General features: G+C 35.2%; 1 protein-coding gene across 2 annotated transcripts in view; it reads right to left on the bottom strand.

Moving 5' to 3' along the window:
• VPS50 (VPS50 subunit of EARP/GARPII complex) overlaps window positions 1–21,486 on the bottom strand; it is a 78,884-nt gene that overhangs the window by 29,262 nt on the left and 28,136 nt on the right. For both annotated transcript variants that reach the window (XM_013187007.3, XM_013187009.3), the window contains 8 exons: window positions 21,365–21,463; window positions 18,901–19,041; window positions 17,914–18,049; window positions 13,032–13,129; window positions 11,786–11,880; window positions 11,000–11,098; window positions 7,505–7,595; window positions 6,192–6,368 (listed from right to left, as the gene is read on the bottom strand). In XM_013187007.3, coding sequence (XP_013042461.2) covers window positions 6,192–6,368; window positions 7,505–7,595; window positions 11,000–11,098; window positions 11,786–11,880; window positions 13,032–13,129; window positions 17,914–18,049; window positions 18,901–19,041; window positions 21,365–21,463 — 936 coding nt within the window. The remainder of the gene's footprint in view (window positions 1–6,191; window positions 6,369–7,504; window positions 7,596–10,999; window positions 11,099–11,785; window positions 11,881–13,031; window positions 13,130–17,913; window positions 18,050–18,900; window positions 19,042–21,364; window positions 21,464–21,486) is intronic.

The following is a 21,486-nucleotide window of genomic DNA, read 5'->3' as shown; positions in this document are numbered from 1 at the left end:
AAGAAAGCCTCATGCATCATTTGTCACAGATCCCACAACACAGTCCAGAACAATCCTCTGAAAAATGTGAATGTGTAGCTAAATTAACCATATGTATGTGCCTTGAGATGTACTTCCTTAGACTGAGGGCCAGCATCTAATGTTAACTGCAACATTTGAAAAATAAGAAGCTTAAATAGTTACAGACATAACAATTGCTGCCTTCAAACACTCAGACACAATCTTAATTTTTTGAAACTGTTCCTCTTTTCAGTTGTTCCATTGCATTTCAAAGCTTACAAGAAATTTCTGTTCAATTTAAGAATGAAAGGTTAAACCTAACGAATGATGTGTGAAAAAAAATGAGCAACACAGGCTACAGTATATATAACACAGTGTATGGTTCCAACAGTAGACACGTGTTATCATTGCTTGAGTATGTGTAGAAATACTATTCAATCAATAGAGACAGTAAGTGCTTTTTATAGTTTATGAAACCACAAATACATAGTAGATGCGTACAACTGGGATTATTTTTTGTAAGAAACCTGACATTTGCAACTCAAGAGTAATATTTAACATCAATCTCTTTTTAAATTGTTCTTGGTGCTTTAGACAGTTTATAAATAAGGAGATAAAGTTTTTCGCAAGGATAATTTCTTAACCCAGAAAACATTAAAGGAAAACAAATCCCTGATGCTCTCTGGATATAAGTCATTTTCCTGAACTCCTACACAGCATTAATCCTATCCACCAGGATCCAGAACGCATTTTCACCTGAAGACAGACTACAATACTTTTCCTTTCAACTTTTCCTTAATTTGTACATTGGTCTGAAGCCATTTTGTCCACGGAGTCAAAGATGATACACATGACAAAGGCAGGCTGGTTCTGGAATCCTCACAAAACAGCAGGGATAGGATCACTCTCCAGAGGGAAAAAAACAGGGAGATACACTAAGGTAATGCCAGTCTCTCAATCACCCAAAATACACTAGAAAATATATTTTTCAGTAGTGCATGGCAATTTCTCCCCCAGTCCCAAAGTATGCATGTTTTTAAAGCCGCATACTGCACTATGAAAGCAGTATATTAAAAAAAAAAAAAAAAAGGAAGCCCACGTACAAATAAACTCAAAGCAAAAGTAGCTGAGATCAAAAAAAGCATGAAGTATGTGAAACAGGCTAAAAAAAATAATGTTGTGATCAGTAGTATTCACAGACAAAATTTCTGCCTCATGAACATTTCAGACAAATTAAAGCTATAATTAAAGCAGCTCAGTTGATTTCAAAACAGGGCCTGGTTCCAGGCTTGACAAAGAGTCATAGTGTAACTAACTTGGCTGAAACATCAGCCTGGAAAATTACAACCACTTATTATGCATTAATAAGTAATGTGTTCCAATTGAATTAAAATCCAGTGATAGTGAAATGATATATTGACTACAAGCTGCTAACTACATATTGACATATGGATATGACAGTTGACATATTAACTTTCTTAACATAATAGAACTACAACATTTTGAAAAACTGTTTTTTTTACATGTAAAAATACTTGATTAAGCCTCCTCAACCTAATGCTATTAGTAAGCCAGAAAACTTATTTACGACATAAAAATGCTGCATGATATAAAATTCAGAGAAGTAATTCACAACTAGTAAACAGTGAACTTGTATTTCTAACATGCACAGTCTGCAATAAAAGATCAAAGTGCTAACATGGTATCTTGTGGTTATTAGCAATAATCATTTCACAAGTGTTTAAGTAGTCAACCCAAAGAAGCACACAGGATAGTGATATTATTCATTGAAGATAAAGAGTGCTATGAAACTAAGTTAACTGTATCACAAGAAAAATACATTAGGGAACTACAGAAAACAGACATAAAATATCTCACTAAAGCTCAAGATAAAAAACAAACAGACAAAAAAAATGACGTGCAGCACCCTAAGGCCTTTTCAGTTGTCCAGAACTGCAATAGCTAAGCAGATGATAAAAGATTTTAAAATTCTCAAAACAGGCCCTGATAATTCTTACCATCCTTCAGATCATTTTACAAGTAAATCATTTGTTTACATCTAGAGAACTGGCGTTGCAAGGGGATCTAGAAACATGTCTGCATTATCTGGAAACAAAATTCTGCAACCTCCTGAAATAATTTTAAGTACTAAAATGCATTCCCCTTCTGTAACTGATCACTTAAACTGAAACATAAAGCCTTGTAGTTTTATCCTTCATTACCTAAGCAAGTTATTTTTTCTTCTATTTAAGAGAGAACCAAGCTCTTACAAAAAAGAATTATTTCTGTATGCTGACACTTCAGAACAGCTGGTAACAGAGAGAGAAACTGAGAAACGTGAAACAGGAACGAAGATGGTCACCAAGACAGTACTTGCCAGGGCCACAAGAAGCCTCGGTTCTAGTACCAGCTAGGTTATATGTCCCATACAACTACCGACAAATCATTTAGCCCATTCTGTGCCTCAATTCTCTATCTAAGCGTGCATAAACACTTACTTGGCTCACAAAGTTTTCTGAAAGGATTTTATCCTTCAATGACTGTGAGGTAACAGGCAAATACACTGATCAAAACCATGCAAATGCCTTCTTAGTATTGCTAAACACCCTTGTCTGCATTCTCAGCATAATTCTTCCGCTTTATTTAACATCTTATAGTATTAAAAGCAGTTAGTTAACCACTTTCCACTGCATTAAACTGGAGTTATCGTATGGAATAAGCCTGTTTATATGTAGAGTTGCTGAAGGCATGTCAAATGAAGGACATGTTCATCACAAAAGACTTGTACAAGACATGAGGAAAAATGAGAAGCATCCTTCTCCATAATCAATTATCATTTATATCAAGAAAATTAAATCTTAACGTTACATGTTGCTTCAAATAAAAAAGTTAGTTCTATACACTGTTTCAAAGTTCTCCCAGTAACATTACCTTTGAGGCTAATAAAACTATAATATGAATGACTACGAATCGAACCTACACTTCACAAGAAAAATAATAAATCATATAATTGTTGCTTCACTTTTTCCACACAGAACATCCTGTCCCTCTGCTGTCAACAGAAAGCCAAAATCCGTAATAGTTCTTCACCAGACACAAATTCAGATTTTATCGATTTAAAACATATTAAGGTTTCACTAATACAGAACACTAAATTGGCACACAGCGTTGAAAAAGAGGACACTGCAGCCAGCCTTGAAAGTCTCTGATAATGTGCAAGTCTACCAAATGGGACACTGTTCAAAATTAAAGGCAGGGAAACTACAACATGGAATTTGCTGCACATGTAACACGTTAGCCCACTGCTAATTCCTGGGATGACGACTCCCTCTAGCCTGTTTCCCCAAAAACCACAGCCTGATACACTACTGAACAGCTGAGGCAGCTGCTCGCAGCTCTGCCAGAGAAGGGATGCAACTGTCTCCTCCACGGTGTTTGAAGCAATAGCAGCACCTGTGTGCAAAGCAGCAGGCAGCCCTTTTGTAACGAGCTAACGATTATCGTCTTAAGTATCTTTAGCTCTGGCTAGGACTGAGCTTAAAAAATACCCTTAAAAAAATACAGTAGTGAACAAACAATGCGAAAATAGTAGCATTTAAATACTGAGATTTGTTCAATGGGGCAAGTTCAGAATAAAAACATGTTTTTACCCAGGATGATTAGACAGCAGAATTCATCTACTACCTGTGGTAATAAGGTAACAAAGATAATGGATACCTTACTGGACAATGATATTACTCATTTACAATTGTTCAGGGAGTGGGGGTGGCTTGTTTGTTTGTTTTTCTCCAAGAAAAATCTGTAACAAATACAGGAAAACCATTCCACACATTTAGGTTTTAAACTCATGCAGGTTATAAAGTGTCCCAGTAAGACTTACAGGACAGATTACCTCCCATGAGCCTGCAGTGTCTGTGCTAACCACTACCAGAAGCGGGATGCTGAAAGAGAAGAACCACTGGTCTCACATAACATGACAGTCCTTGTGCTAACAATAACAGCATGCAGAGTTGCTATTTGAAACACTGTATTCACTCAGAAAGCTAAAGATTTTTTTTTTTTGCTTTTAAGCCCTATTACTTCTCAAAACAGGTTCACCACTGGAGAAAAAGGGGACGGGGAGGAATATACAACTGAAGACAGAAGAAGGTATCACAGACTGGTCTGCTTGGCAGCAATACAACACTTGAGATTGGCAAAAGCCAACCAAAAAGAATGTTCAACGTGTTCATCAATCAGTATTTGCTACCTAATGTTTTCATCAGGTGATTTCACAATTATAGAAGCAAAAGCTATGAGCTAGAAGAAAGATTCTGAAGCATAAAATGTTACAACTGGAAAGAAAAAAAGCAGTTCTGTTTCAACTTGAGTGCAAAGCTTTCAGATTTCTCATGCAAGTCTGCAGATAAAAAGAAAAGTTCCTTAACATATCCACAGTGAATAAATAAAGACAATTCTAGCCTTCTAGAACTGCAAGTACTCTGCTTACAAGTCAATGCCCCAAAATACAAGGGCTGTCTGGACGTTGCATATACACTTATTTGCTAGAAGTGAATTGCATGGAATCAGGTTGTTGAAATCATTGTCCAAAAATTATTTTTTGTTGTTCTTGAGAAGTTCTTGATCCAGCCCCAGAAACTAAAATTAATACCATTTCACATCTTCCTGCATATTCTACATGCAAGTAGTAGCCAAAAAAAAAGAAAAAGTTCAGAAATATTTGAGTATTTTCTCACTGGCATTCACAGTACAGGTCATGATGTTTTTTTTTGATAGAGTTCAACCTTCACAAGTAAGCTGTCTTTAACATATCACCTTTTCCCAAAGATATATCTATATTTTTTTCCTTAGCCCTTTTTCTTCAAAAAAATCTTAAAATGCATATCTACTCACAAACATATACAGAAGTCTGAAATGAGGTCTTCAGCAGCAGGAGCTTTAATTTTGAAAACCTCAAAAGTACTGTGGGTTTTGCCATTAATATCTATTTCACTGTGGATCTTTTAGCAAATACCTATCAAATGGCTGTCCAAATTCTACAAAAGATTGGCTTTGGTGTTGGTTTCTATACAGTACTGTAGAAATTTGTGGTTTTTTAGCATGCCCTGGAATGCATCTTTGCTTAACACACTCATTGGGAATCTACATTTAAGTCTAACAGTGATAACTGTGTAACTCCTCCCAGTTTACTTACAGAAAAGGGCAGAACATACATTCTGTTATACTCCTTGATAGGAGAACAACTACTACCAGCTTCCTTTAAGCACAAAGCAACAATATTTCATGCCAATCAACCGCATAGTCTCTGCAAGTGACATAGTAGGAAAGTGGCAACAGCATTGTACTCAGGCACGCGAGACACAGATCGAGCTGCTTTGCAGGTGAAGTCCCACAGGGAAAACAAGAAAGGCAAAGCTGAAAACCACAAAGCGTGACAAATAAATTGAATAACTGAATAAACTAAGCTCGACTCAACCTTATCACAAAAAGTAACGATAATTAAAAAAATGTTATTTATCAAAGGGATAAACAAGAAGAAAAAGCTTTAACAAAAATATGTTAATACAGCATTTAAAGAATGGCATGAAGTTTAAAATTAAAATATATTCGACTACTGCTAGATTTGGTCAGAAATGTGATATACTGGAAGTTATTGTCCAGTTTCAAAACAGTAGATCCCATAGTAAAGTTAGTGTCCTAAGCATTTAAATTATAAATAAAAACCTGCTTAACAAACATCAAATAATCCTTGGGAAATCATGCATGTGTAAATAAATGCAACAGAAGGAGCAACCCATAAGGACTCTTTCCTAAGAAGCCAGAAAGACAGTCCTTCCAAAATGATAAAAATTACTTCCACAGCATCTAATCGTGTTGTAAAAGAACCCACAGAAAAATACTAATTTAAAGTGCAACACATTTTGCTAGCCTTCAGGAACACTTGTCTTCAGCAGAAAAAATACTGATCCACTGCAAAACAGCCTGAACTTTAAACAGGATTGCCTGGCTTTCTGGCACTGTTAAAAATAGAGCAACCTGCCAAATTAAAGGAGTAAAGTGGCTTGAGAATTTACATAGCACAAGGACTGGTAAACTGCAATACTAAGGTATTTTACCAACACTGACACATGAAATAAATAGCCATTTAATGAGAGGTAGATTTGTTTTTTATTCCCTGAAACACTCCATACCCCATTGGAAGCTAACACATCTTCTGTCTCATCATCTTTGCTGTCAGCCTGGATTTCAAACGGGTTTCCTCCATTACAGTACTGCTCAAATAAAGTTACTGCTGTTGAAATTGCTGAAGCAGGCTGCTTACTAGGTGACACAGATGGGGAACGTGACTGCTCCATGAACTTAAATTCCTATTAATAGAAATAAAGTACAATTTTAATCACCAGGAAAACAGTTTCACTATTATTATAACTACAGTTCTATAAAAACAGAGTATAACAACAAACTTGTGGGCAATTTAACTTGATATGAAATCTTTTAGCCAAACCTTGCTTCTTATTTAAATATATTATTTATACTGGCTCAAGGTAACCTTGAAATTGGTAATCCTATACTGCGCATATTTCTGACTTTAGCAGTTACTGGATATGATATGTAATACGCCTCCTTCAATCTGAAAGTATTCACTTACTAAAACTCATTGAAAACAGTTTTGGTTTTTTTAATTATTATTTTACAGAAATCAGGAAATAAAAAGACCTATAATTTTATCCAAGAATATAGGTTTGTTTATTTGTTTTTACACAAGTTACCTTGTAATTTACTAAAGCAGAAATATTTTATTTCATCCTTAAAAAGTTATTTTCAGAAAATTTGTACTGTCCAAATCCATTGCACATGAAGTTTCTGATGGTTATCTTTTGCTTGACATTGCTCAGCTATATCCCTTTCCCACTTCAGTGATAGCTCCAATCACAGGTACCCATGTTGGCAAAATGGGTGAAATTCACCCAATATATGATAAACTACACACACACACAAAAATCACTTTCAGATAGCAAATGAGGACATCTATTACTTGCTTTCAGTGGAACTTTACCACAGAAAAATTTACTTTTTTTTTTCCCCTCTCTCCAAATGAGCCAATATGACCTACTTTTTCAGGTGTCAAAATTGGTACCAATTAGCGAGCACTACTGAATGTAATTATTTTTAGGCATTCTTTTTTCAGCATCCTACTCTCAGAATAATAATTTAGAAATGGAAAACTGACATATTAATGACACGTTGAAACATGATAAATAACGGCAAATATTATGCTTACAACTCTAGCATCTTATGTAATTCCCTAACAGCCTAAAAGAGGAACATTACTGTTTTAAAAGCATCTGAATCTACAGTTTTCAAAATCCTGAAATTTACATTTTTTCAATACCTACTAAAATCATTTTCACAGTAGTTCACAAATCATGCTACTTCTCAGAACACCTAGACTCCTAGCTATTAAGGTATCAATACATTTGTATGTGTTATTCAAAGAACGTACATGAAGCTGCAAAATACTAAAGCTGGATTTAACAGGGCAAAGTTCCCAGGTCTCATTCTCCAAAAACATTCTTAATTCTTCAAGACGGGTTCTGAAATACAACAAATGAATATTCTTAATTGGCAGCAAGAACAAATCAGAAAGTAGACAACTTATGCAGTGAAAAATGCTTTCAAAAAACATACAAGTCACGCTTGAAAACCGATACTTAAATGAACTTACTTGTTCTTTCAACTGACAAACCACCTAAGAGCTGTGACTACTAACATGGTGTTTGTTGTATGGCACCTGTAAAGAAATTCTCAAAGAATGCCAACCTCCAAAATTTGCAAACAATTGTGGTTTTTGTCACAACCATTAGGAAGGATAAAGGAACTGATTGTACAGTAATACTGTACTGTTTTTTCTCTCTGTAGACGAAAGAAAGCAGCACAATACACACAAACACTCCATCAGCACAACAGCTTCTGTGAGCCATTGTAAGACAGATGTTTGTTTCGATAACCATACAAAAGCCAACAGATAACTAAGGGAAGTGGAAAGAGCTAGATGTTCTACAGACATAGAAGAAAAGACTTAAATGGCTGCTAACCACCTCTGCTATAGTTTGCTTCATATCTTAACCTTAGTAGTAATATGAAAAAATTATTAGGGAAATGTAATCAAGCCATTATGTCTCTGCATTGTTTTTATTGTGCTTTTAATCATCAGAAAAGTCTCCATTCAGGCATAAGCAGAAATACCTTTAATAAAGAAAATCTTTCTACCACATAAGCAGGAATTCACATAGAAATAAACAGCAAGGAGTGCTTACTGAGGTCACATTGCTGTATCTTTTCGTCCTAATATACAGCATACTGTTTTGCTTAATGAATAGCGGTTGGTAAAGTATGCACTGGGTTTCTAATTAGGCAGTAAAATATTCTAGAAATAACATTATTTGAATAAACTGTAATCACTGCTACAATTAGAACTTTCTTGCCTTGATATGTGCTGAATGATGACTGCAGTTTTCTGTGTCTATTTAAATTCACCAGTTAAATGCAAATAGACTTCATACTCCAATTTTAGAGGCACTAAGTGCTCATAGCTTGCAGTTCTTCTCACAGTAAAGATAAAAGAAACAACAGATAGACATTCTGAAAATCAGTTTCAGATTAAAATTCTTTCAGGGGAAGACTAAGGAGAAAGATTCACAGAAAAGCAAACGTTTGAAAGCTACATAGCACAAGATTTCATACCGTTTCAAAACTGAAATCAAGCCACTGAAAAAGTATTTTCAACAGATGCTGCTGATTTTCACCAGCACACAAGTCTAGAAAGTGACACAAGTGAAAGGTCTTATGCATGCTTTCTCTGAAAATCTTTGATGATCGGACACACCTTTTTACAATCGTATCAGAAAGAAAATTGAACTGCATTCTAAAATCCCCTTCCTGATGTTCTCTGCCAAAAGCCCCTTCTAATTTTTCCAAATAACAAACCTTTATCCAACAAAAGGTTTCATGTATGCTCTAGCACTACATGCTCTTCTACACCTTTTGAATGATGTGACCAGTTCCTCTGAATGCTTTCTCTACGCTGCTGGTCCTCTAAAACACCACAACACCGAGGAGGCCACATGTCAAATGACACAATCAAACAATTGATTACTCCTGGACTCAGAGCATTTCAGTCCTATGTAACTTTTATGTATTAATGAATTCTTAAAAGCACTAGCTTTTATCCTCAATTAAGTACACAGGAAGAGTAAAAAACACATTAGCTTGATCTGAAAATGTGAGACACAAGACACAAAGCTTTTATATAAATCAACGTGAGGGATATAGCTGGAACAGAGGTGGTTTTTTTCTGTTTTGTTTTCTGCTGTGTTTTTCCCCCAATTTTAAGGATGAAAACATAAGCCAATTAATCTCCACAATACCCACATGGCATACAACAGGTAAAAATATTAAAAAGTTAACATAATGTGCATCTCATTAATAACTATTTCTTTTATTTTCACATGAATGACCAAAAAAACCACTACCTTAGTAAGAAATGCTAGTGATTTCAAAAAATGATTATTTCGGTACATATTTTATTAATGTCCTTAATCTTTATTTTGTTTGAAGGTAATTCAGAAAATTAGTCTGATTCCCTAATTTCTTAGATAGGTCCATTAAACAATCAAAAACGTGATGGTCAAAACATTATTTATTTAACTAATAAACGTATTACGTGATAAATCAGAGGAATAAAAGAGGCTTAGGTAGGCCAACTCAGCTTTTCCCAGGAGACAACAGAGCTGCTGAGAAATGAAGCATGCAGCAAGGTAGGTGGAAAAGTTCAGGGAGCTTCACTTAGAGGTGTCATGAGCTCCTGTCAAAGTCTTCACCATAAGAATATATAACTGCAAACTTCGTTTCCAAATCAGTACAGTAAATTCAGTTCAGGGTTCAAAAATGTTTTTAGGAAACGGAAAGGTGGCATGGCATCTTAATCAACTGATCTCCTGACAAGACACTGCATGCATCTGATTAAGGCTCAAGCTTTTCAGACAGATGGAACTGAGGTCTTCATCCAGTGTCTGAAAAGAAATCATAGCTACAAACTAGCAAAGCCAGAAGGAAATCCAAAACATGTTCTCAGCTTCTGAAGTTAGACACTGTCTCATGTACTACTGTCACAATTTTCATATTTTATGGATTTTAGGCAGAAAGTCTCAGACCAAATGGGTTTGGATATATTGGTTGTATGACAGCTCCTAGACAAGGGAGGACAACAGAACAAGACTGGGGAAGTATAGAGCAAGGAACAATGTTGTATTTCTTCTCTACTCTTCTTCTTCGTTTAAACCCAGAAAGAAGATAAATGCTAGATAACCAAAATGAAAGAGCCAGCAATTATCTAAACCAAAACATTTTGGAAATCAAGACAATTTAAACTAACAGACAAGTCTTGAAGCTGTACTGTTACAGCCACGTACCATACACACAGCCAAAGATTAAGGCCAAAGTAGACTCAACTGAAACATAATTAGATACTGCCAATGGAAGAACACTGAAAACGTGACTCAAAAGGGCAGACACAATTCTAAGCATCTTGTTAAAAAACAAAATTGCTTATTTAAAAAATAATTTCATGGCCACACATGAACTGATCTTTCAAAGTAAATCAGAAACAAAAATTTTGCCAGGAAGTATGGATGTGAGAGGAATTCATCCTCAGAACCCCAGAAAAAAGTTTAGGAGATGACCTGTAAAACGACTAAAATGTTACACAAAGTGTTTTTCATCCTTATTGAGATAGCAGAAACAAAAGCTTCTCCACCTTCTTCCCTTTTCCAGGATTCAGAGACCTATTCTCATCACAAAATATATTCCACTATGAATGAAATCTGTCAACCTCAATGCAGGAACATTAAAGTTTTCCATAGGAATTCCACTGAATAAAAACTAAATGCAACAAGATAAACATCATTATTCTCATCTATTGCACATATTGTAGTCTCACCTGTGGTATGTTTTGAAATAGTTAACACTTTGTTTTCTGATAGATTCTTGCAAAACTTCAGACTTACTGCCACAAAATTCTTCTCCAACTTGCATCAGCCTGCAATAATAAAAGAAGGTTTAGAAATATTTATTGATTTATTCATACTGCTGTTCCAATCTGAATTATGAGCCTCATTCATTACCACAAGAGTACACTCAATTCCATAAAAACAGATCACTTAAGTTAGGTTGCAAATGCTTCACTATTTCCACAAAACTCCATGTCTCATTTCCCTCCAAATCCTATCACGACATCCCATATACAGAGTGAGAAAGAGCCATAAGCAAAAGAAAATGTCTGCTTGTGATCCCATTACACAAGGTAAGCTGGACAGCTCACAGCCTGAATCCATCCTTTTATGACCAGAACAGAAGGATCCAGTAATAGTGCAGTACTGCTAGACTGTACATTTTGCTGCTATTGATTGAGAAGCCCTTTAAAAGCTTTTAGAAAAATCAAAATTGTCAGATCTACACTACTGAAATCTTAAAGCTGGCCAACACTGAAATCATATTGCACACAAGCACTACTTGAGCAGAGAAGCAATTCACGCCTCATCCCAAGTACATCCTTGGTGCAGGCAGCAAAAGAGAGAGACTGGCACTCAGGCTCCCACATAAAGAGGAAGTGCTCTTCTCTCTATATGAACTCGGTTGACATATCAGCCTTAGTTTACCATGCTGTTTTATCAGAGTTCAAGTTTGTCTGGATGTAGTAACTGGCCTCATAACCACATCAGTATACCTGCTGATAACATCAAGTACAAATATGAAGTCGTCATATTTGAAGTTAGACAGATCCGTTCCCAGAAGATACGTTTTCACTTTCAGTTGAACATCCTACAAAAACAGAAACATTTCAGAATTATTTAATGAATCCTCAGTAAATTTATATGCAAAATATGAGGTTTTGTATGCTATATACACTAAAAAGACACTTAAAGACATTAAGATGAATGCTCAGATGCCAGGTTCATTAGCACTTCTCAATTTGTTTCCACTTATAGCTTTTTTCTGAGGTCCAGTGTACAATTCCAACATCTGTAACATTAATGACTTCTTGTTGACTTTCTTAAATAATAACATAATCAGTTTCTTTAATAGTTTATAACACAAGATCAATCCGAGACATTTTATCGTCCCTGCAAAAACGCAGTTTTGGATTACAATTCTAGTATGTAAAAAGTTTACAGCTTTTTCATCATATGTTTTGGGGTCTTGCTACATAAACTGATCCTGCAATCAATCTAGGAATATTATGAAACCAGGTAGACTAACAAGATTTCAGGTTCTCCATAGCTCTACTTACACCAGAATGGATACAGAAAAATCATTATTCAGCTCTGAATTTCAGTACTTCCAGTTTCAATTTTCTGTTTAATCCATTTTTTTTCATTCTTCCATTTCCATACCTCCCACAAGCTATCCCAAACTGTGAGTAGTTCAGAGATGCCATAAAATGTGTTGGAGAAGAGGCCCTATAAGCTCCTTATATCTCCTTGTAAACTATGCCCACGGAACTGAGGGCATATTCCACTCTGCCCACTTTTATTAAATGGTTTGCAGCACTCCCTGTCATCACCAGCTAGGCCCAATTTAAACTTCAGGCTGACACAGACTCATTTCAAGAGGCCTTAACCAAGAAGAGAAACATAAAGCAGTATGACTGTTCCAACAGAAAAAAAAAGCACGAGAAGTAAAAATAAATAAATAAATAAAAGTACAAGATTGTGCTATGGAGCAGCAGACAAGCTGGGAGAAGTGGGATCAGGCTGAGAGTCATGTCATTGTGCTTTGGTATCCTGGCTGAGTTTCTAAGCAAAGTGACCAAGTAGTTAGTGAGTCATGGAAATTTCATTTCCATGGTTTTGATACACACAGCTTACAGCAGGTCACTTGCAACAATCCTCAGAGAGAGCTCTAAAAAAAAAAAAAAAGATCAGTATAAATATAACTAATTTTTTAAATGTTTATACCACTGAAAAACGTACCTGCCATATTCGTGAAAGCCCATGTTCCAATTTCTTTTTTATGTAGCTGCGGTCAAAACTGTTCTCCTCAGTTCCAATCACATTGCTGCCATCTGAAACTGAAGGTGGAAGGTGTTACAGATATTTCCAAAAGCCTCAAAACATTTCCTAGTTTTTGACCGATAATGATTCTTCTGCCTTAGCTATTATTATGTCAGCCACTATGCAAACTCCAGGAGAGCTCCATTGCTCTAAACTTTTGAAAAGAAATAAATAGAGCACTTACAAATACTACATGCTATTACAGACCGAAAAGCTCCTGATTACCATTATGTAAGGAAGATACCCATTCAATAATACCAAAATAAGATGAGAGAGTAACTGATACTTCAAATACAAAAGACAAAGTTCTTAGATATTCTAGCTTTGTAGACAAGAACCATAAAATTATGCGTTTCAGGAGCATGTCCTTTACCTTTTTCCCTCAGTAAATTCTGGCTGCAATTCTGAGGAAAACTAATTAAACTTTTTCCATGAACTATGCAAACAATATAGCATGCCTTTTTTTTTTCTTTTTCTTTTTTAAAACTCTCACACTAATTTATGCTTATGTATGAAATAATCTGATAATCATCTAATGAGATGTCTTTCATTCTTTAATTCTAAAAACTTCATTTCTACAGCACGGGATCACCTTCTGGATCACCATTATAATGCAGATAAACTTCTCCCGTGCATGGTCATCTCTGTCTCCACAGAGGTTATATGTTTTTACTGATATTTTAAAAAGGAGAAAGTAATATTTGACATGTAATTTTTGCCCATACAGTTGTGGTTACGCTTGCATTCTGTGATGGCACAGTGTCACATAATTTGCTTCACAGTCCATGACTGGCCACAGGAATGCTCTTGTCTTTGTAAGACTATACATACAAATTCTCCGCATGATTAAAAAAAAAAAAAACCACCTGTGCTGCTCTCCAGGAGTCAGTAATTCTGACAAATGTATTTTCCAAGACTGATTTATCATGGAAGATCAAAAAACATATAAACAGAAAGAATAACCCAACTAGAGAAACACTAAGCAGATTTATCCTTTCCAATTTTTATGAGGAAACAGAAAGAGCTATCTTAGTCACAGCATACTGTAGTAGTTTCTTCAACTTCTGCAGAGTGAAGCCAAGCCTAAAACAACCCATATCTTTGACCTGTTCTCAAGACAAAGATTGTAGTCCTTGTCTTCACTGAACTGCCATTTACAAGGGAATGGCTGGAGAGAAAGTCATAAAGATACTATTGTTCAGCAACAATTCATGCAACCTCCTCTCCTAGTGCACCTGTGTTATGGCCAGTTATGCTAAGAGGTCCTGTTTCCAGTCTTTTAATGAACTGTGCTGCAGTTAATTTCACATATGCTAATACTTGAAGTTAGGATAACTTCCTTGAAAACCAAGGATATGACAAAGGTCTACAAGCATTTCCACTTTTTCCTTTGAGGAATTTGGAACAGGTGGCAGAATAATTTAATATTCATAATTTCAAGTAAAAAGAAGAATCTGAGGCTCGCAGGAGTTATTCTTCTAGATGTCTGATTTGAATACAGTAACTTTTCAGGTTTCTCAGCATCTCTTTAAAATTGGTAAAGATAGCCTTCAGTCATAACAAAAGGTTTTTGTTTGATTTTTGCTAGGCAGAAGAAAAAAAGAAAAAAAGACATTCAAATCACTGTCATCTGGATTTATTCTTTAAATACCAAGTGGGACTTGCACTGAATTTATGCAGTATTATAAATGGAATGCTTTGAAATTTAAAATGGTTGAAATTAAATATACATCTTACATCAGTTTCTTCTTGCATTTCTGTTGATCTTTTATAGCTATTAAATTTGCTACCAACTTTCACCTCCAGGTTTATATCTGTGAAATCACGAGTTTTAAATGCTATAGTGATCATTTTCTTGCTCTCTTACAACTCTTCCGTCAAATTATTGCCTCAGGAATACACATGAATTACATCACCATAACAATAAATTTCATGAAATGTGAAGACCCAGCCCAACAGTGCAAAAAAAAGCATTGCAACTTTTAAGTTTACTCCACTTTGAATGAAGACGACAAAATGATCTGCTGATGTCCCTTTCAAACTATTTTTCTCTCTGATACTGTACTACAAACACAGCACGTACTTTAAGCATGACCAACAGCGCAATGGAAATTTTTCCAGCAAGCAGGAATGAAAACCGATAAATTGTGTCAATTTGCTGTTCACTACATGAACAGGATAAAAAAAGAAAAACATAAGTAGCAATTTACTAAATACGACATGGAAGAAATTTCATGCTATAGAGTTTATACGTTCAGTTCACCAACTTTATCTTCAGTATGATTAAACAAATCCTACACATCAACAATTCATTCCACCTTTCCAACACCGTATTAAAGAAGTTAGGGAAGTGTTATTATTCAGGATTCATAGAACTATCAGTACTATACATTTATACAGCGTATATTAGCATTTCCTGTATTACAAGATATACTAAAATGCACCTCATGCTTTAAATATTTTCGTTTACAATTTAATTTATATCTAGAGATAATCATCAGTTTATACCATTAAACTTCAAAAAAATAATCCCCTGTGGAACAGGTTACACTATAAATTAAGGAAATGCAAATTCTGAACTCGTTTTCGGGGCATTTTGGACACACTGAAGAAATTCTTTACTCTGAGGGTGGTGAGGCACTGGCACAGGCTGCCCAGAGAAGCTGTGGATGCCCCATCCCTGAAGGTGTTCACGGCCAGTTAGATAAGGCCCTGAGCAACCTGATCTAGTGGGTGGCATCCCTGCCCATGCCAGGGGAGGTGGAACTGGGTGATCTTTAAGGTCCCTTCTGACCTGAGCCATTATATGATTCTTCTGAACTGCCTCCATGGTTCCTTCTGACATGCCATCACCTTCTATAGGAACTTTACTCTTTGGCTTGAGCGTGTATCATAGTTATTAAATTAATAAATATTGAATGAGACTATGTACAGGTTTAATGATCAATACACCATGAGCAATAGTTTTTAGAAAGAAAGCAGACATTGGTAGATATTCATATTTCCTCTGAAATTAAATTGTACTTGTCACACTCCCTGTTGTGTGTTTTATGATTGCTGAGGTTTTTGAAAAAGTAATTCAGTAGCTTAAATAAATTCTAGTTGGACAGCACATTACAGCTAAGCCACAAAGTCTCCAGCAACTTAAAAACTAAGCGACAGAAAATTTAGTAAATTTGTAGTAGACATACCAAAACACTCCACCACCTGTTTTAGAAGCAATACATTTAAAATGACTCATACGATGAAATATACCACTTTATTATGCTTAGTGTTTCCTTCAAATTGTTTTGCGGTGCAAACAATTTCCTTTCTTCAGGAGTATAGAAAGCAACTACACTAAGGGGAACTATTTTTAAAATTACATATGGAGCTGAGCAAGTAGTCTACTGCAATAATTTTTCTATGCAATAAACTCTTTATGATACCTGCCTTATTTTACACTTCAAAGACTACAACAAAATCAAAACAAGAGATGTTTACTTTTAAAATAGCTTCAGAAAGATGCATTATTAAGAATGAGAAATTGACTAAAAATTTCTGCATCTCAAAGTATTTCAATTCTGAATATTAACTCTGAAATACTTAGAAAACTTTCATCAGAAATAACAGTTTCAATAAATCCATATCAGATTCCACACAAAACAAGAAGGACTCTGAATGAAATACTTGCAATATTTTATCTCTAAATTTAAAGTAGGAAGACAATATTAATTAGTGTCAATTTCATTCTTTTTAAGACTTACAATCTGTAATTTATGAAAGAAACGCTGAATTTCAAATGCATTCTAGGAAGCACAGTCTTCCAACACCTCTTCTTTACTTCTATTTCCATTTTTTCCCCTTTTCCTGACAGTCTAATGTAAAAGATACAAGTTTTAGGCAAATCAGGCAAGGAAGAATAATTGCAGCAGCAATCCTACACTCCTTGCCCTTTGACAGAAGTCTTTTTCTATGTGCAGATCAGTAAGAAATGAGCAATCCTGCCTGAATCAAATAAATGGGTGTTTTGCATAAATCTCAATATTGTAAATTTCACACTATGCCCTCTGCCAAACAGAAGCATCTTGGATTGGTGGAGAAATAGATAAAGTCTGTTCTTAGACATTTTATATTAATGTAAAGTACGTCCAGCAAAATGTACTCAGAGGACTGAGACCAACAGATAGATGAAAGTTTATGGTTCTGCCCTCAAAACACAAACTGGAGCAACAGTAACACAAAACAGAATAATACTACAAGACAAAATGTTTGCCTTTTCCTGTAAGGGTGTCAAGGAAATTGTGATTATATCTTAACATGTAGATGGCATGCAATACTCAAAAAATTGGATTTCCTGAAAATCACGACAGCTACTTATGACAGATTTATTTCCTACTGTTTCTATCATGTTTCCTAGTACACAGTCCAGTATCCCAATCCACTGTTTAATATGCAGTAAAAATTTAAATATTGATGAAAAAATCAGAAATTTCACATTGTTCCCATATTAAAGGGTACACTGCTCATCTCCTCACATTTTTTACTCGTCTGCCACAGCTGACTTATTAAGCTATACTGTTTAAAATAAAACTGTTTATGACTGTAGTAATGGCAAATACATGTTTTCATTAACACACCAAAAAAAGATTACACTGAAAACCACAAAAAAATTGGTATTAAAGTCCTTATTGCACACTGTAAGTAATAATGCTGAAGGCAGCAAGCCAAGATTACAAAGGTACCTAAATAAGAATTAATGACTTGAGCACAAAAAAAGTTATTTCCAAATATCAGAAGTTTTCTTTCCAAAATAATTTACCGGAAGATACAGTTGCTGTCTCATCTTGATCATGATTCTCATGCCACTGCATTGTTCGGTAATAGCTGAGCATGACTTCCCAAAGGGCTTTACAGAGATCAGCAAGGCATGGAATGTAGCTGTCTGATGTAATATGCTATAGAAAAACAAAATAATATTGTGAAACTGTTATCAATCATGTTCATCTTTTGCAGAGGCAAAATAAAACAAAGAAAACCCTCCACATTCAAACAGCTCTGTTGCTGGATGCATATCAAAGTACCTGAGAGCTGACAAATGCCTGATATCAGTCAGCTGATCAAGCACTGTCTAAAAACGCAGAGTTTATTTCTTAGTGTCTTTTTTTGGAATTGACCAATCCAGAGGGATTGGCCATACCTCTTTTATTCACGGAACGGCAAAGTAAATACAGAAGTGAAGCTGTACAGTCAGCACATTTGACTAGGAAAGATGGGTGCAACCACCCCTGAGACATGCAGGCACCACTTCTGTTCAATAATATATTCGGACTTCAGTAATATATAGAAGCCATCCTGGCTGATGATCAAATGATGATCAAAGTGGTAAGTATGCAGTAATTTCTAAGATGAGATGTCAGGGAAAGTGATTAACTTGAGAAGGGCTCTTGCTGGGTAAAGAGAAGAGTATAAAATTGCTCATCTGAGTGGGAATGATAAGTCACCTTTGCCTCACTTGCTGTGAAGACACAGGAATTTGAAAGTGTTGGTCTCCTATTTGTATCCTATGATTTACTTCTTTAAATTTTAGATGATGTGTATGCTAACAATGAAGTGCTAAGATATAATTCCATCAAAATCAGTATTAAGTGGAAAATAACCAATCTTTCAATTAGCCTATGAGATGTATTAAGAAACTACTATAGCTGCAGGGTTATTTTAATAACTGAGTACTTCCTTACATAAAGGACACCTACAACAGAGGAAAAATTCTGATTAAAAAGTATACATTTATGCAAGAATCACATACTGTACAGAGGTCTTTGTACTGTAACTTCTGAAACTTGGTGTCTGTGTTTCCTGCGCACAGCTCCACATATCCAAGAACTACTTGAAACACTGTGTTGTGAATGGCTTGAGTGAAGTGCATATGTAATTGGTCCATTGCTGTCTGAAAGAAAAGGAAAAGCAAAAATCAAGTAGTAAAATTCAATTTGTCATATGGCAGAGATTTCAAACTTCAGCCTTTTTCAGTACTGAACATTGGAGATTGGAAGCATGAACTCCAATATCTGTTTTTCAAACATCTAACATAGGACTTACCTCACAATATTACTATATTGTAATGTAAAAGAGTTCATGTATTACCAGGAAAAACAGTTTCCCCTTCCATCCTCCCTGTATAACTCGCCAGTTTTCTGATGTTATCACTACTAAATTTTAATTTTATATAATACATTCATTTATTCATTCACCATCCCAGTCATTGACAGACATGCCAAAAAGCAATGGGTTGAGATCAGTACTATTTTTCCCAGTGGAAACACTTTCAACTAAAAGAAAAATAATGCCTTTGCAATTAATAAAAGTAAAACGACAAAGTCTTGAATACATCCTCTTGGTGCACTGAGTTCTTCCTTGCACAAAATAATGTAGGGAACAAGTAACAAGAAGTGTTGCAGAAAGCTTGCACATCATATCAATAAATTTCTCCTTACTAAACCCTAATTCAATAATATTTTTTTTTTGCAATAAAAGCAAAATGTGAAGTTTATTTAAGAAGAAAAAACAACAAAAGAATGCTTTTTCCAGAAAAAAAAAAAAAGAATCATAGAATGGCTTGGGTTGGAATGGACCTTAAAGTCTGTTTTATGAATTATCCCATTTATCATTTGTTCAGAAACTGTACGTAACATTAGTCTACTTTGGACACAGAATTTTCTTGCTGTTTCAAGATAAGCTAATAATCAATATATATGGTATAAATGATGAAAAATTATCTCATGTACTAGAAGGAAAATTATCAGATCCTGTAGATTTGAAAACACTGTTTTGCTGTCTCTGGCATTCTTCAGTACTGACCAAAGCTGAGAACTTCATTAGCACTGTAGGAAATGAATAAGCGACACTGACTTTATCCAGTCACAAATAGCCAATCTTTTGCAGCTAGTCTTAACTTGAATTAGTCAAAAAAAAATAAAATAAAATGGCAATTGAAAACATGAAAAGTATTGAAGATACTGAAGCTTCTTGCCATTTTGTTTAATGAAAAGGGGCCAAAATGGGAGGGATTTCAATGATGCAACTGAATTGGTTTCAGGACAATTTCAAAACTCATACTTCAACAATAATAAAAAAAGTAGAAAACAAGTTACTCTACCATAAAGCAAATAAAGCAAAATTGTGCAGTAACAAATAATAACTGTTCTTTTGTTTTGTTCAGAAACTTAATTCCTTTCCAACAAAAATCTGCCTTTCTCAACCTATCATGCACTAGACTGCAGCAGTGAATGTGCTATGCCTGCTTTTAAGTTTTCTCATTTTGTAAATAAAGAAATTGAATACAAAGAAATAACAAAGGAAAAGTCTAACAACTAATATTCTTCCCTAATGTTAAGTTGCAATCATTAGGTACTCCGATAATTCTGCACAATGTCATGCAGCAAAAAAGAAATCAATTTCTATTCTATTGCAAAGCTATACTGTTTTAACAGTCAAGCCAAGGAAAAAAGAACTCGACTTTGCTAGAAAGGTTCTAATTAGAAAGAAACAAAGAACAAACAAAAATTTAAGAACAAAACCAAAAAGGTATCCTAATGTCAGCCTCGCTATGGAACACTGGGAAACAATGTTTAAAAAAAAAAAAAAGAAAAAAAAAAACTTAGAATGAAGTTCTTCTCATCCTGTATTCAGCAGGAGACAGGCACTCTGATGTGACTGCCAGCAGCTAACGCCTTCTGGAAGAATCTCTTCTCTAAACCAGAATATTATTGCTACACTGGCACTGTCATGTTCAGCACCCCTATATTACGAAAACTGATCACTGATGAGAACTGCCTGCAGGACTATCTCCTCTCCTTTTGTCATGCCTTGTGTCACGTTTTGCTGCCAAAAAAATATCTCCTCGCATCTTCATTCCTGTCACATTCAAGTACTATAAAATGGGAATGCATATATACAAAGTGCAGGTTGTGCATAGCTCAGTATCATGGACATAGCTATAAAAAAAAATAGCACTCACATGTCAAGGTATAATTTGTAATGCATAAAACATTACATAAGGAGGTGAAATATGGAATTGCTAGTTATACCATGTCCCAAAACCTATGTGTTATGGCATTACATGGCTTACCTTTAGCAATTAGTGTTAAAATAATGGAGCCTTTGTAAGCGAGATTCATCAGCATTAGGATAATCGATTTCTGCCCCAGTACACAAAGCTCCACATCGTACACCACTGTTCTTCATGACTTACTCAGAACACAAATACTAACCTGTGTTTTTCCAAGCAGCCTGTAAGCTTGCTGAACCTTTGTGTAATGACTTATATCGAAGTTCTTGCATATCTTGGAGAGCGCTACATCCAATTGTTCCTGTATAAACGAAGGCACAAAAA

The sequence above is a fragment of the Anser cygnoides genome, chromosome 2 (genome assembly GCF_040182565.1).
Source record: "Anser cygnoides isolate HZ-2024a breed goose chromosome 2, Taihu_goose_T2T_genome, whole genome shotgun sequence".
Lineage (NCBI taxonomy): Eukaryota > Metazoa > Chordata > Aves > Anseriformes > Anatidae > Anser > Anser cygnoides.
This window is presented reverse-complemented; position numbering and strand designations above follow the sequence as displayed.